Source organism: Rhinopithecus bieti, unplaced genomic scaffold (genome assembly GCF_001698545.2).
Source record: "Rhinopithecus bieti isolate Rb0 unplaced genomic scaffold, ASM169854v2 scaffold_14700, whole genome shotgun sequence".
Lineage (NCBI taxonomy): Eukaryota > Metazoa > Chordata > Mammalia > Primates > Cercopithecidae > Rhinopithecus > Rhinopithecus bieti.
The window spans coordinates 1,637,915-1,654,586 of record NW_016808194.1 but is presented as its reverse complement, the minus strand read 5'-3'; the positions used below and the strand labels follow the sequence as shown (position 1 = coordinate 1,654,586).

Genomic DNA, 16,672 nt, shown 5'->3' with positions numbered 1-16,672 from the left:
CTGTATGTGTCAAACATTTCCTCTCATTGGAGATTGTTGCCCTCTGATCCCCTCCTGAAAAATAATAATTTCATTTGGATGTTTCAGTTAAATATGCTGTATCTTTTTTATATTTATTGCATTAATGCATATAAGAATGTTTAGAAGTTGGTTTAAAAAAAGCAAATCCTGGGCCTGGTGACTCATGCTTGTAATTCTAGCACTTTAGGAGACCAAGGTAGGAGGTTGGCTTGAGCTCAGGAGTTCGAGCCAGCCTAGGCAACATAGTGAGACCCTGTCTCTAAAAACAACACGAAACTTAGCCAGGCATGGTAGTGTGCACCTGTAGTACCAGCTACTTGGGAGGCTGAGGTGGGAGGATTCATCGCTTGAGCCCAGGAGGTGAAGGCTGTGGCGAGACATTGCACCAGTGTACTACAGCCTGGGCCACAGAGGAAGACCCTGTCTTTGAAAAAGAAAAAAATGCAAATCCCTGGAATCCACCTCCTGAAAATCTGAATCATTGATCTAGGATGAGTTCTAAACATTTTTACATTTTGGATAATTCTGTAGTAAGTGATCTAAAGACCACTCTTTGAGAAACAGATAATGTCACAGGATCCTTAGGGTGTTGCTTCACCAGCCAGAAACCTCTATGGCTGGTGGTGTCTTTGCCTAAGTTTTGCTCAGGCCCCCTGGGCCAGTTCTGCCCACTCAGCCTGGCAGGCTGCACTCAGCTTTTGCTACCGGCCCAGAGCCCATGCTTGCCAAGAGTGAGCCAGGCACAGAGCAGTGAGGGGTGTGTGAGTGATTAAGCAAGTATGGGGTTCAGCCACTACACACACCCAGACATACTGCCTGTGGCACCAGCACAGGTGCCAGTTCCCTGCCGTGGCTGAACCAGGCATACCACAAGTGGTTTCCATTGTGGGCACTGGGGAATGCAGTGGTGCCTGAAAGCTTGGAGGTATCAGGAACTGTAGAGCCCCAAAGAGGGTGTCACAGCCATGGCTCGGGGAGCTCCTAAGTCTGGGTTCCCCAAAGGGCCATGGCTCTTTCCTCCTCTTTTCTCTCCTCCTCTTTGCCTGCAGTGTGGCAAGAGGGAGGCATGTTTCAGCCCTGTTTGTGTTACAACAGTGGGTCCTGAGTTCTTGTCCCACATCCAGGAATAATGAGGTACATGGGCAACTGGAGGATAAGCAAGGCCAAGAGGTACTTTATTGAGCGATAATACAGCACCCAGGAGACCTGAAGTGGGTAGCTTCTTTCCACAGGCAGGTTGTCCTGATGAGTGCAGCCCTCAGTGGAGAGGAGACCCAGAGTGGGTAGCTCCTATCTGCAGGCAGGTTGTGCCATTGTTTCTGTGAGTCTGGCTGAGTCTGGGGTTTTTACAGGCTTCAGAAGGGAGGAAGTGCATACTGATTGGTTCATGGGTGGCCATAAGTGGGCCAGAAAAAGCACCATAAGTTCTCCAGGTCATGAGCTCCACCTGGAACTGCCCACCTGGCTCCCATGCTTCAAGCTATCCCTGGCTTGAAGGTGCTGCTTCACCAGGGACCTGCCCCTTTCCACCCAGGAACCTGTCTGCCTCCTGCTGCCATCAACATGTCATCCATGACACCCTGGCTGTCTGCATCAAGAGGTGCCTGCAGGCCCACCTTGAGCCACCCTCAGCCCTTCCCCTTGGCCTCCCTCTCATGCTTGGTGGCGACCAAAGTCCATAGGTGGCTGAGGTGGCAGGGGGCTGGCACATCAGTGCTGCCCCAAGCCCCCACACACCCAGCCAGGTCACAACAGTGCCCAGGCTCAGCCACAACTTTGCTCCACACTGGAGTGGGCACTGGCAGCTGAGAGAGGCCAGGCAGCAGGAGCAGGCACTTCTGAGCCTGCAGGGGCAGGGGTACTTCCAAGGCACCCAAGAGCATAGGGATGCCTGGGTCTGCAGCCATGTTTGGGTGGCTGCACCTGCACCCGGAAGGAGAGGGCTCCTGCCCCACCAACTTGGGGGCTCCCACCAGGTCCATGGAGCACACAGCCCAGTTGTGCCACCCCTGCTACAGCCAGCATCTTTGCAGCAGCTGCTCCAGACTACTACTGCCATCAGTAAGCTGTTCTTCACTGTGCTGCAGGAACTTGCTTTACAATCCTAAAATGGGTTTGTGATGCATCTATATTGTAGTCCCAGATTGTGTGATTCACTCCTACAATGCACGTGGCTCATGCCAGGCTGGTGGGTTAAGGATATGATATACCTCATTCTGCACTTGAACAAGCTACGTCTTGGGCTTCTTGCTACCAGAACAACTGCAATCAGTGGGATTGACTTTGTCACACAGCAAGTATCCCACAGTTTACCTGTGGGGATTGTATCTCCCCTTCTAAGGCAGCATGCATAACACCTTGCTCGCTGGCTCGTGAGATCTCTGAAAACCTTCTGTGGTGAAGAGTCCTGTAAAGTAGTGACACTGATTCTTTTAGTCCCAATGGCCAGAAGCAGCAGTCATTTTATTATTTATATGTCAGGTGACCATCTTACTTAACCCCTCAACCAGGAATTTTCAAGAATCAAAGGGGACACTATTAATAATTATGCTGGGAAAACAGGTGCAAACCAAAACTATTGGAGCAAACAGGGATATGTGGTCACTCTCTCACTCTCTGCCTTACCTACCTCCTGGATAGACTTGAGGCAACTCGGTTCATCTGTTCTGCACCCTCATGTTTGCATTCACAGGTTAGGATTTCTTCTGATGCTTATCTTTGCAAATGGACATTTTTGTGAAGATAGACTTATTCCTCAAATAATTATTGAGCTATATTGAAACCCATTCATTCACTAATTCATTCAATGGTCCTTTGGATTTACTGGTGAACAAACCATTGGAAACCCAGAGACTTGTAACATGCCAGGCCTTGTGTGTAGAAAGTGGAAACTTTATGCAATAGCAGCCAGGCATTGGTTATACCTTCAGGCTCTCTGCACAATATCTCCTATTTTAGCTGGTTTAGTCAGAAACTTTTTGAGCTATTATATTGTATCTACCCTCCAAATTCAAATGTTTGGTCTGTAGACTCCAAAAAACAAACTCTCAAGAATATCTATGGCATATTTCAAGTATAAATGTATACCTGCAGCCAAAACAGCTCCTTTTGCATAGTATGAGCAGCCAACATATTTGTAACACTTCGGTGTCACTGGACTCACTTGCAGCCCAATGTTCTGAAGTCCTGTGGTCAGTCACATCAAAGCCTGATGCTGTGATGAGAGTTGGAGGATGTTGGAGCCATGAGCAGCCCTAGTGACCACCTAGGTCTAACCTCTCATTTCACAAACAGAGACAGGGAAGATTTGAGAAGTCTAGCCTCACCCTCCCCACTCCCCAGGGGACATCAGTACTGTGGCCAAACCAAGCAAGGTAAAGCTGCCCAAACACACCAGCCCTTTCTCACATCCCCAGGCTTTGGCCCCTGCGGCTTCCTCTTCACGTAAGGCATACAATGTCCAGCTTATCCATCCAAGGAATTGGTATCCCCTTTAACTTTGATATTCCAAGCAAATGGTCTGTAAGCTTTGAAACTGAATGAATAAAGTGATTTTGCCTAATAAGCAGAGGTGGGTTTCAAACCCAAGTCTTCTGCCACCAGATTCAGTGTTTGTTTCATGACATCAAGTAGTGTAGATAGAATACTACAGAGAATTTGGGTGCAGTTTTGGTAGCCTGCTAGAATGCCAGTCTTGAAATGATCAACTTGTTTTATAGGACTGCAGGAAGTATGTTGGTGTTTTATTTTCTTCTTGTTGTAAGTGTCATTTTCAAGGATCTATAGGTTGAGCTGTTGGGTTGGACACATGAAGTAGAAGGGATAAGATTTCATCTCTTTGTTTCCCACCAACTATTGGCAACCTTTACCTTGGGAACCACCTTTGGCTATTTCTGCCAGGAAACACTATTGAGAGCTCCAATCACTGCTATTTTAAATGAAACTTTGGGAATGGAATCCCTGTTCCCCTGAGCCCACTCTTAATCCTTTCCTTCTACCAACTAGACAATATTCAGATGCGGTTGCCCTGAGATCAGCACCATAAAAGAATTAAAATTGGCAGTTCCCTTCCACATTATTTGATCTTAATTACAGTTTTGTGAGAGAAGTAGAGCAGTTGTTATAATATTTCCTTTTCTTGTGTTTTCAGTTTTAAAAAATGATTTCAGAGATAGGAAAATTGAGCCCTAGGCCAGGTGTGGTGGTGCGTATGTGTAATTCCAGCACTTTGGGAGGCCAAGGTGGGCAGATCTCTTGAGCTCAGGAGTTTGAGGCCAGTCTGAGAAACATGAAGTTTGTTTCTACAAAAAGTAAAAAAGTATAAGTGGTGTGCGCCTATAGTCCCAGCTACTTAGGAGGCTGGGAGGGTTGCTTGAGTGTGGGAGGCTGAGGCTACAGTGAGCCAGAGTTGTGCCACTGTACTCCAGCCTGGGCAACACAGCAAGACCCTGTCTCAAAAAAAAATAAAAATTAAAATTAAAAAGGTAGATCTTCTCAAGTCACAAGGCTTGTTAGAAGCAGAGACCTGAAGCAAGGCTTCTGATAAGAAGGGCAAGCCTCTTTCTCTTCCACAAAGCCAGTCCTGAGCTGCAGGAGCTCATTGTCCTACATTGAGTACTTAAAAGGGAAAAACCAGTTTGGAGAATCTGCTGAACTGATCAAGATGTAAAAGCCGTGAGGGCATCCTAGAGAAGCAGCAGAGATTTGGCAAATGGAAGAATTGATGGATTCTTTTTAAAAGTAGCTTTAAGAAGCCAGCGTCAGCTTATAGTGGTATGAGCCCTCCTAACATGCCACCGAAATATTATCAGTAATAAGGCAAAGATGGGAGCAAGGATTACACAAACGCTGAAACAGCAGCCTACAGCCTAGCACTAAGTGGAGGTGCTGTATTAAAGAGTTGCTTGTCACAGGCTCCTGTGTAAAATAAGTGCCCAATGTTGACATTAAGGACATCTCTTAGTGCTCTGAAACCGAGGGCTCTGTGATAGCAGTCAGCATTTGGCTCATTCAGAGCACATTAGTCAACGTTCTTGTTTGCCCTCAGACTTATTCCTGCTCCCCCACTCTGAATGTTTATTGGCAGCTCCCCTGAAAACAAAGGAAGAAAAGGAAAGAGTTTGCCACTTCTGTTATATATCAGCACATTACATTTTCTTGATGATTTGGAAGTGTCACAATTAACAAACTAAATCTGTTGGATCACCGTGAAATGAGGGGGTCTTCTGAAAGTATCTTGTATGTTTAATTTGTTTCTTCCTCTCTCCTTCCCCTGTTTATGCTTTGTCTCAGCAAGTATGTCCTGAAGACCTACTGTGGTTTACACTATAGAAGATACTGCTAGACCCACAGAGGAAATACAAATTGGGATTTCTGGGCCTTCAGAAGTTGAATTTTGGTGGGACAGTAAGATGACTAACTCCCTGGGTGTTCATTGTAAGCTGGACAGGGGTAAATACCCAATAAGGAAATGCTTTCTTTGGTTGTGAATTGAGTGCTAGTCACAATGCTCTGTTCTGGGCACAAAAACCGATAGGATAAGATGGACCTTACCCCTAAAGGAGTTTCTCATCTGTTACAGTTTTTCAAGGTGAGATTCCCCCCACCACTTGCGTCAGAATTCCCTGGGGTCCTTGTTGAAGTATGCAGCTCAGATCTGTACGATCAGACTCTTAAAGGTAGGATCTTTGAATCTTAATTTGGTTACGGTAGCACTCCAGGTGATTCTAAACACATTTAGGTTTGAGAATATCTAATCTTTTAGAAGAGACAGAAAAGTGGGCCCTGAAAGGCTGATAACAAAGATGCCAGCGGTGTTTCAGGGCCAGCGTGCTGTTTGTCAGTTGCCTGTCTCCTTTGTTGTGATCAGATCATAAGGAAAGCTTCAGAAGCCTCATGAGGGGATGGAGCACATTCACTTTTTGTTCTTCACCTGGTTGTTCTGGCAAAAGCAATAATATTCTGCCATATTCCAGATTCAGATTCCGCTGAGATGGGATCAGCCTTGTCAGTCTTCCAGGGTAGATCAGATGCTATGTATCACTCTCTGTACCTAAAGGACAAGGCACAGAGCTTCATCTCTGTGAGACAATCGGTTTCAACTACTATTCATTCAGTGAACCAGGTGTTAGGTTGGGCATTGAAGATACAAGGAGGGGAAAAACAGTCCCAAGCCTCATGGTGTTTACAGCCTAGTGTCAGGACAGGGCCATAAATCGATGATTACAGTTTCATACAAAACTGATAGACAAAGGTTTACCCACAGTGAAGCACATAGGTAAATGTTACATTAGTGGGTGTGAAAGGATTGTGCCTGCAGAGGACCAGGGAAAAGAAAGATGGCCTCTCTTTGGTCCTCCTCAGGATTGCTTTGGCAGGAGAGAGTGGCACTCACCTTTCTCAGCCCCCCTTCTTCACCACCAGTCTAACACTGAGTAACAGAAACCCAAAGGAAGGTTGGGGCGGTGCAAGAAGGGACCCATGGGAAATTGACTTGCTCAGATGGTACCTTCTCAGAGAGGCCCACCACGTCCTCATCTTCTAAAATGACTGTTGTTCTCCTTACCATGCTGGATTTTTCTTCAGAGCATCTGTCATCTTCTGACATTGTAATTTATTTGTGTGTCTGTCTCGTCTACTAGTTTAGAAGTTGTGAGAGGCTTTGTCAGTTTTGTTCACTGTGTCCCCAGTGCCTAGAAAACAAGTTGGCACACAGCAAGTATGCAATAAAAGTGTACTGAAGGCAGCAGAAAGGCAGGTCCACACAGGTCCCATTTTTCAGCTGCTCAGATTATATTGCTCTGAAAAACTGCAAGAATCTCAAGGATTCGTCTGGCTTTTCTCTCCCTTTCTTGGCAGATGGGAACCCAGGAAGGAGCCATTAGAAGGTCTGACCATGTTCCCCAGTCCCACTTCAAAGGCTTTTCTGTAGCACACCTGTCCCCTCCAGGGCTGCAAAGACTCTTCCAGATGTCTGAGTCCTGGGGAGCTTCAGAGCCCATTAGTTTGATGTGAGGCTTCCAGGAACATTAAGAAGCTATTTAAGGAATTGAACAGGGGAACTTTGAGGATGTGAGTATGGTCCGATTGAGTAAGGCCAACAACAGCTTCAGGGAGGGAAGGTCAGGACTCCAGAGCCCCGTGGAATCCTTTGAAGCCTTTGCTGCTGGGGAGGATGAGCACACAGTGGGATGACTTGCACGGCAGTCCAATTCTTCTGAAAACATTTTTCCAAAATGTTCTGCATCACAGGTTAACGTATAAGACACGAGTTGTAAGTGGAAAGTTAGCAAAGATTTTTGGAAACTGGCTAAAGGGCAGGAAACAGGGTGGTTGTAAAAACCTCAAAAGATGTTAATTGGGGAGTGCTTCACGAACCAGGGTTGTGATCAGCTTTTATTATTTTCATAAAATTACATGAAGAATGGTCTTGACAAGGATTTTCATGTTTGCTAAATAAACTACATTAGGGAGCCAAGCATAGAAATGGGAACAGTAGAATTAGGGAAAGATTACATTTATTGATGGAATTGATGAGTAGCATTTTATAACGTGTGTATGTATCAACTCACATCCATTCTGTTGGCCAGATTTCCATTTGAGTGTGGGCAAGACAACTTCAGCTTGAATAACACAACCTGTCACATTTCTTGTGTCAGCAGGAACACTTTAAAGAAGGTTTGGCACCCTACTCATAGAGCAGACTCTGAAATTAAATGGATGTTATCTGCAGACCTGAACCCTGTCTTTTAGAAGAAGCTGCAAGGCAAATGGAATCTCCTGTTTAACTACCAACATAAGACTGGGACATCCACATCTCACCACCTCTTATGACTCAATATTGTCTATCAGATGGAGTTCAAATTATCCCAAAAATTTATTATAGATATAACCCAATAAGAAGCTAGGAATCAATCCCCCAAACACTATTTTTTTTAAAAAAAAAAAGACTGGGTCTCACTCTGTCACCCAGGCTGGAGTGCAATGGCACAGTCATGGCTTACCACAGCCTCAAACTCCTGGGTTCAAGCAATTCTCCTGCCTCAGCCTCCCAAGTAGCTGGGACCACAGGCATGCACCACCATGCCCAGGGTCTCACTGTTTTAATTTTTGTAGAGACAGGGTCTCACTATGTTGCCCAGGCTGGTCACGAACTCCTGGCCTCAAGTTATCCCCCTGCCTTGGCCTCCTAGCAGTGTCTTTCAAGCAAAGTTATTGTATACTGAAAGTAACAACACAGTGAACCAGTACTTGAAGCTAGGAGCCCAGAGGTGACATTTACAGTCTGTCTAGAGCCCACTCTAAGGAACAGTCTCCACAGTCGTCATAAAGTCCACTGAGCCATTGATTCCCTTGTGTACAAATCTGGCCCAGTAGGAATCCTCTCTGACCTTGCTACTCAGGGCTCAGTCTGTGAACCTGCAGCATTGGCATCACCTGGGAGGAAGCTGAACCACAGCTCTCAAGCCCACCCAGAACTGAATTGTAATCTGGATTTTAGCAGGATCCCTAGCTGATTTCTGTGCACATTAATATTTAAGAAGTTAAACTCTGACACACCCAAGAATCATAGAAAATAAAGCATAGGAGGGTTGCTTGTTTCTGACAGAGTGAAAATTGGACCACATTCGTCAGTGACCTGAGGACAGAATTCTGACATTTGGGACTTTCTGGTCTGCTGGAAACTGAAGCTTTCCTGTTTTCTTTAATTTGGTTTAAAAGGCTAGTGCCTTCTGCAGAACATAAGTTTAGCCTGAAGTGAGCATGCCTTTTGAAAAGAAGATGTTAAACGCCAGTGCAGTGTACCCCTGAGTGTTCTTCCCTTGAGCACGGCTCATGTGCTGGGCCATTAGCTAATTGTTACCTTCTTGTTCACAGTCCACAGAGGCCTGGCGCCTGGCGGCTGCTTTTCATTTGAGCTCATTCACCCAGGGCCCTGTGGATAGACATTTTGTTGTGTTCTGCTGCTGGGAATAGGCTGTCAGCCCACAGGACCAGCCCCACGGCAGGGCATGACTAGCCTGGACAAACCTTTCTAAAACACAGGAGGCTTGGCTTTCAAAGACCTCAACACATTCAGTCTCTAGGCTGAGGTGATATGATTGTCTCTAGATTTGAGGTGACATAACAATGGCTGTGCCATGAGACACATGCCCTGACCCGTCGCTTTCACTCAGACTTGCGTTTAAAAAATACAGGAATGGGCTGGGCGTGGTAACCCCTGTAACCCCAGCACTTTGGGAGGCTGAGGCGGGCGGATCACTTGAAGCCAGGGGTTCCAGACCAGCCTGGCCAACATGGTAAAACCCCGTCTCTACTAAAAATACAAAAATTAGCTGGGTGTAGTGGCATACGCCTGTAATCCCAGCTACTTGGGAGGCTGAGGCGGGAGAATCGCTTGAACCCTGGAGGCGGAGGTTGCAGTGAGCTGAGATCATGCCACTGCACTGTAGCCTGGGCAACAGAGTGAGGGACTCCATCTCAATTTAAAGAAAAAAACAAAGAAAGAAAGAAAATAGAGTAATGAGGGAGGCCGAAGGAGATTGACTAAATTGACTTGCTTTTGTTCTCAGTTCATGAGATGGTGTAGTCAGGGGTTGATTCTGCCAAACTAGGAGGGAAGAGCAGTGAAACCCCAAACCCCTCTCCACACATCCCTATCCCTCCCCACCCACATTGAAGTAGGATGAACATAGAATTGTGGCCTAGCCCACAAGTACTAAGCCCACCTCTTAGGCTCATTCACAAATGTGTATTAGGCTCCACGTGTATATATAGCAAGTCTCCAAGGGAGACTATCCCTGGCCACAAAGCTTGCTGTGAGGCTTGATTTTTATTCTTACTAGTTTTGCCTAGACTGCCTCATTCTCTTTCAAGAGCTTAGGTGGGTGTTGAAATATCCAAGTCATTTAAGGTGCTAGACATGAGGAAAGACTTAAAGTTTTTCAAGACAAAGACATACTTTGGAGGTTCGGGGTGAGCATGTATCTTCTGTGAGCCTCAGTTGAGGCTCCTGAAACCTGAAGGTAGTGTCAGAGCCCCATCCTTATGTGAGAGGAGTTGGCTCCTTGGGCCTCAGAGCAGGTAAGGCAAGAAAGGTTTCAAGTGAGTGCATTAAATAGAATGTCTCCTTACTCCTAGACAAATACATGTAGAGCAGCTACTAAGAATCCTGAATTGACTTTATCTCCCCTACAGACTGAGAGTTCCTCTGAAGGAGAAAAATCAGATATTTAACTTTGCATTTATAGCACTTGGCACAGGGTAGGCCCTTAATAAATGTTTGTTGAATGAATACGCAAAGGAAGACAGCAAACAAGCTCACTGCTGATCTTCTGGCTAGCATAAAATCCACTTGCAAATCATCATTCTGACTATACCTCAGGCATTATATTTTCAATTAATTTCTTCTGTGTCAATTACTAAGCCCACCTCTTAGGCTCATTCACAAATGTGTATTAGGCCCCATGTATCTATATAGCAAGTCTCCAAGGGAGACTATCCCTGGCCACAAAGCTTGCTGTATAATGAAGTACCCTACAATGAAAACCACCAGGCTGGCAGGAAAAGGGAAGGGGAATCAGAAGTCAGTTTGTTAGGGAGAATAATATGCTTCCAATTTGTTAAGTGGTGGCATTCCTGTTTTTTTCAGGTAAGAATCTACGATCTTTCAAAATACGATCATGGAGCAGATGATGTGCTGATCTTGGCCACTGATGGACTCTGGGACGTTTTATCAAATGAAGAAGTAGCAGAAGCAATCACTCAGTTTCTTCCTAACTGTGATCCAGATGATCCTCACAGGTTTGTGCATTTCTACAATTGTAGGGCTGTTCCTCAAGCATTCTTCCATGACATGCCTGAAATAAATAATAATCATGCAGTTTTCATCATTCATGACTTAGAGGCTGATATGGATGGTACAGTAACCAAACTGCAGAAGGGATTACCTTTCTTGTAAGAGGTACTTTCTGACCGGGCGTGACAGCTCATGCCTATAATCCCAGCACTTTGGGAGGCCAAGGCAGATGAATCATAAGGTCAGGAGTTCTAGACTAGCCTGGCCAACATGGTGAACCCCTGTCTCTACTAAAAATACAAAAATGAGCCGGGCACGGTGGCTCAAGCCTGTAATCCCAGCACTTTGGGAGGCCGAGACGGGCGGATCACGAGGTCAGGAGATCCAGACCATCCTGGCTAACACAGTGAAACCCTGTCTCTACTAAAAAATACAAAAAACTAGCCGGGCGACGTGGCGGGCACCTGTAGTCTCAGCTACTTGGGAGGCTGAGGCAGGAGAATGGCATAAACCCGGGAGGCGGAGCTTGCAGTGAGCTGAGATCCAGCCACTGCACTCCAGCCTGGGCGACAGAGCCAGACTCCGTCTCAAAAAAAATAATAATAATAATACAAAAATTAGCTGGGCGTGGTGGTGGGCACCTGTAATCCCAGTTACTCGGGAGGCTGAGGCAGGAGAATTGCTTGAACCTGGGAGGTAGAGGTTGCAGTGAGCTGAGACCACGCCACTGCACTCTAGCCTGGGCAACAGAGTGATCCTGTGTCTCAAAACAAATCCAAAAAAAGAGGTACTTTCTCTGCCAAATAAAAATCCTCCTTAAGTTGAACCTAGATGCAAGTGGTAAAGAATTTGAGTGTTTAGGCATTTCAGCAGCATACCTTTCTCACATTTCTATTTCCTCTAAACTATCCTCTAAAGTAGAAATAATCCCATTTTTGATCCTGTTGATGAGAGTGATGGCAAATGCAACCCAGCATTGATGGTCATCCATTGGAGAATTGTTTCTTTTGAGAGATACTTGGTAAGGAGAGAAAGACCCAAGTTAAGTATTTCTTACAGTCTAGTGGCAGTGTAAATAACCTAAACATCCTCAGAAGACTCTCAGAAATAAACAGAAACTACCTCTCGAGAAAGGCAGCTTTAACTAGAACACAAGTCACCATGAGTAAAAGCCAGCAGGAGTAACAGAGAAATCAGAATTGGACTTGTAAATACTTCTTTATTGGATTTAGCATTCAAAAATATAAATATTTTTAGCTGGGTATGGTGACACACGCCTGTAGTCTCAGCTATTTGGGAGGCTGAGGCATGAGAATTGCTTGAACCTGGGAGGCAGAGGTTGCAGTGAGCCAAGATTGCGCCACTGCACTCCAGCCTGGGTAACAGAGCAAGGTACAGTCTCAAAAACAAGCAAAAGTAAGCCAACAAAAATATAAATATTTTAACATGCTTCAGCAGTTTCTCTTAGCCAAGCATGGTGGCTCACACCTGTAATCCCAACACTTTGGGAGATGATACAGGAGGATCACTTGAGCCACAGGAGTTCAAGACAAGCCTGGGAAACATGGTGAAATCCCATCTTTACAAAAATTAGCTGAGCATGGTGGTGCAATGCCTGTAGTTCCAACTACGGGAGGCTGAGGTGGGATTGCCTGAGCCCAAAAGGCAGAGGTTGCAGTGAGCCAAGATAAACCGCACCACTGCACTCCAGCCTAGGCAGCAGAGTAAGACTCTGTCTCAAAACAAACAAAAAAAATTTAAAGCATTTAAAATATGAGTCTTAAAAGAGACTAAAAAAATGACTAAACAATTTTTAAGAAAATGGAATTCTAGAGATGAAAATATAAAACGGGAATTAAAAATTCACTGAATTAAACAGATTAGAGCTAGTTGAAGAGAACACTGGTGAACTAAAAAATTGATCTTAATAATCCAGAATATGGCTTAGACAAAGAGAAAAGAAAATGTGAAATGAGATTAAGAGACAAAAAAGAAGCCCTAAGGTGCTCTAAAAGAATTCCAAAAGGATAAACTATAGAAGATGGGAAGAAGTTATGGAATTTTTTGACAATACTAAACCTAAGATTCAGAAAGCCTGACAAATCTCTGGAAGGAGAAATAAAATAGTGAAACTGAAGAACAGCTGAGTGCAGTGGCTCATCCCTGTAATCCCAGCACTTTGGGAGGTGGAGGCAGGCAGATCACCTGAGGTCAGGAGTTCAAGACCAGCCTAGCCAACATGGTGAAACTCCCATCTCTACTAAAAATACAAAAATTAGCCAGGCATGGTGGTGCATTGGTATAATTCCAGCTACTCAAGAGGCTGAGGCATGAGAATTGCTTGAACCCAGGAGGTGGAAGTTGCAGTGAGTTGAGATCATGCCACTGCACTCCAGGCTGGGAGACAGAGTGAGACTCTCTCTCAAAAAAAAAAAAAGAGAAAGAAACTGAAGAACTTTAACCTCTTTGCCTCCCAAAAAGATACTAAAAGCAGCCAGGAAAAAAAAAAAAAAAGACATTTGGACTGACAGCCAACTTTCAAAAGCAAACGGTGCCAATGATGGGATTATGTCTTCAGTTGGCTAAGAAAAAAATAACTGTTAATCTAGAAATTTTAGATGTAGTAAAACTATCAATAATAAGGAGAAGTAAACAAATTTTCAGGCAAAACTTAAACTGATACATATTGCTGCCAACTAACCTCTTCTGAAGAAATTTCTACAGGGTGTGCTCAGATAAGAAAAGGAAATGATCCCAGAGGAAATATTTGAGAAATAAAATGGATTATTAAGCTAAAATATTAGTAAACATGTGGATATATTTAAATATACATTGACTATGTAAAACAGTAATAAGAATGTCTAATGTGTGGGGTTTAAAATGATAGAACTAAAATACTGCATAAAAATAGTGTACAAATTGTCAACGAGGGGTGTTACTCAACTCACATGCTGTGCTTCTTTTGAGAAGTTAATGGTGTTTAAATAGCTAAGAAAACTGTTAAAATAATAGAAAGGGTAACTTCTAAACTAGTAAAGGAGAGGAAACTCACATGGAGTAAAAACCAAACTTCTAAACAACTTATGAATCAAAGGAAAAAATTATTATGAAAATTAGGAAGTACCTGGGCCTGAATAATAATACATATCAAAACTGTAAAGGCTGGATTTTTTAGCTTTTTTTTTTCTAATTTAATAAACTAAGCATAGATAAAGAACCCACTCACCTCTGACCTGCCAGAATTGATTATTATCCCTCTATGCCATGAACTAACTTTATCCAAAGCATCCCCCTGTGTCACAGGGAACCTCTGGCCACAAGATCCTGATTTCTGAAAACAGAGAAGAAAAGAAAGAAACACTTAACCACAGAGAAAGATATTTCTCAGAGTGAGGCCCTAAGGGCTGACTTGTGTTACTTGGCTAGTTCGGTCTATATTCTTTGCATAAATGTACACAAAAGAATTCTTTTTTTTTTTTTTTTTTTGAGACGGAGTTTTGCTCTTGTTGCCCAGGCTGGAGTGCAATGGCACGATCTCAGCTCACCACAACCTCCACCTCCCAGGTTCAAGCGAATCTCCTGTCTCAGCCTCCCTAGTAGCTGGGATTACAGGCATGTGCCACCATGCCCGGCTAATTTTGTAGTTTTAGTAGAGACAGGGTTTCTCCATTTTGGTCAGGCTGGTCTCAAACTCCCGACCTCAGGTGATCCACCTGCCTCTGCCTCCCAAAGTGCTGCGATTACAGGCATGAGCCACCATGCCCAGCAAGAATTCTTATAACTTAAAGGCTCTAAGGAGCCAAAGGAGTGAAGCTGTCTACCTAAGTTGATCCATAGAATCAGTACAATTATACTCAAAATATCAATAGTGTTTTTATGGAGCCCAGCAGTTCCATTCTTAGGTCTGTACCCTGGAGCGGTGGTTCTGAAAAGCATGGTCCTTTGAGCTACGTGGCATCTGCAGCACCTGAGAACTTGTTGGAAATGCAAATTTTGGCTGGGCATGGTGGCTCATTACAGGTCACACCTGTAATCCTAACACTTTGGGAGGCTGAAGCAGGAGGATCACCTGAACCTGGGAGTTCAAGACCAGCCTGGGCAACATAGTGAGACCCTATCTCTACTTATATATATATTTTATAAAAAATTTTTTTAAAAGAATTGCAGATTTTCAGGCCCCACCTGAAATCAAAACTCCAATGGCAGGACCAACCATTTGTGTTTTAACAAACCATCCAGGTGATTCTGATGCCACTAACATTCGAGAACATACACCCCTGGAAAAACTTGCATTGTCATTCATGCAAGAAGATATTCACAGAATTGTTTTTATTACAGAAACTGGAAGTAATTTGCATGTCCAATGGTGGGATAGGTAAACAAAAAATGGGATACTTTATGGCACCTCCCCTACCCCCAAAATGAGCCAAAGCTGTGCTCATTAACGGGGAAGAACCTCAAAAACATAATGTTGAGTTTAATAAGCCATAGAGGAATACATATATTAGGATTCTATTTACATGAAGTGAAAACTACCAATATATTATTTAGGGATAAAGACATTAAAATTATAACAAAAACCAAGAGAATTGGCCCAAAATTCAAGATAATGGTTACTTTGAGAGGAGAAGAGGCAGGTACCAAGGGAAATATATGCTTGAGGCCTGTTGGGTTTCTACGATATTTACTTGATAATATTCTGTTCCTTCAAGTAGATGGCAGGTTATTGTGTTATTTTTAAACTATAAATGTTATATACATCTGTTTGTATGTAAAATATGAGAGGCAGGGTAGTCTAGTGGTTAAGAGCCTGTGATCTATAATTACTTCCCCAGTTGAATTTTGGCTCTTCCCCTTCTAGACTTAGGACCTTGGGAAAATGTCTTAACTCTTCTATGACTTTGATTCTTCATGTGTAAAATGGAGATTCCAGTAGTATTAACCTCATACATATATATTATTAGGTGAAGGGCCTAATAGATAATAAGCACTTATAGACATGTTTGTTGTCATTATGTATCATATATTTCACAACAGAAATTCAGGAAATGTGAAGGTAGACCATCTGTCTCCTCCTAGAATTGTTTGATATAATTTAGCTCAGGTGCAGAGGAATTGATGACACTATAATTAAATATTCTTTTATTTGAATTTGAATGTGTTTTTCGCCTTTCAAGTTTCAAGTTATGTATCCCACTTGTTAGCAACATTCTCATGTTGATTTTTCTCTACTACGATTATTTTATAAAGCTTTGCAAAGCCAGCTGCCAGTTATGCATTAAAAGGCACTCAGCAATTTTTTTCTGTGTCTAAGCTGGCTTGGTCTTTCTTACCAGCCTGTCTTTTTCAGGGTGATAAATCTGTACGCCAAGGAGTGGTAAACTGTGGGAAGTGTGCACATGCCAGGTCAGAGCAGGCTCCTGGGGTCCACAAGAACTGTTGCCTAAGGAGGCAGGGTTCACAAGGATCTCTTTGGAACAAACAGGATGGGAAAGAAAAAATGTTTTCAGTATGCCTTTTGGGGAAGATGGGCAAACCTAAGCAATAGAAAGAATCCTATATCGGATAGATGAATGAATGAAAGGGAAAATTGTGAGGGGAGCACAGTTTATCAGCAAGAAATAAACTCTCAGACTGCAGACTAGACAATTATGGTTGTAAAGGCAGGTGCAATGGTGCGTGCCTGTAATCTGAGTGACTCTGGAGGCTGAGGCAGGAAGATGGCTTAAGCTTGAGTTCAAGACCAGGCTGGACAACACAGCAAGACTTCCTCTCTAAAAGTAAGAAAAAAAAAGGTGTTTTAAAAGACAGACTGGCCTGGGCACAGTGCCTCACACCTGTAATCCCAGCACT

At 43.8% G+C, this 16,672-nt stretch overlaps 1 protein-coding gene across 5 annotated transcripts in view; it reads left to right on the top strand.

Moving 5' to 3' along the window:
- The window catches only part of PPM1H (protein phosphatase, Mg2+/Mn2+ dependent 1H), a 293,660-nt gene that overhangs the window by 258,717 nt on the left and 18,271 nt on the right, over positions 1 to 16,672 (top strand). For all 5 annotated transcript variants that reach the window (XR_001887950.1, XR_001887949.1, XR_001887951.1 and 2 more), the window contains exon 9: positions 10,673 to 10,824. Coding sequence is in view for 1 of the 5 variants with exons in the window: in XM_017885695.1 (XP_017741184.1) it covers positions 10,673 to 10,824 (152 nt within the window). In the remaining 4 variants the exon portion in view is untranslated. The remainder of the gene's footprint in view (positions 1 to 10,672; positions 10,825 to 16,672) is intronic.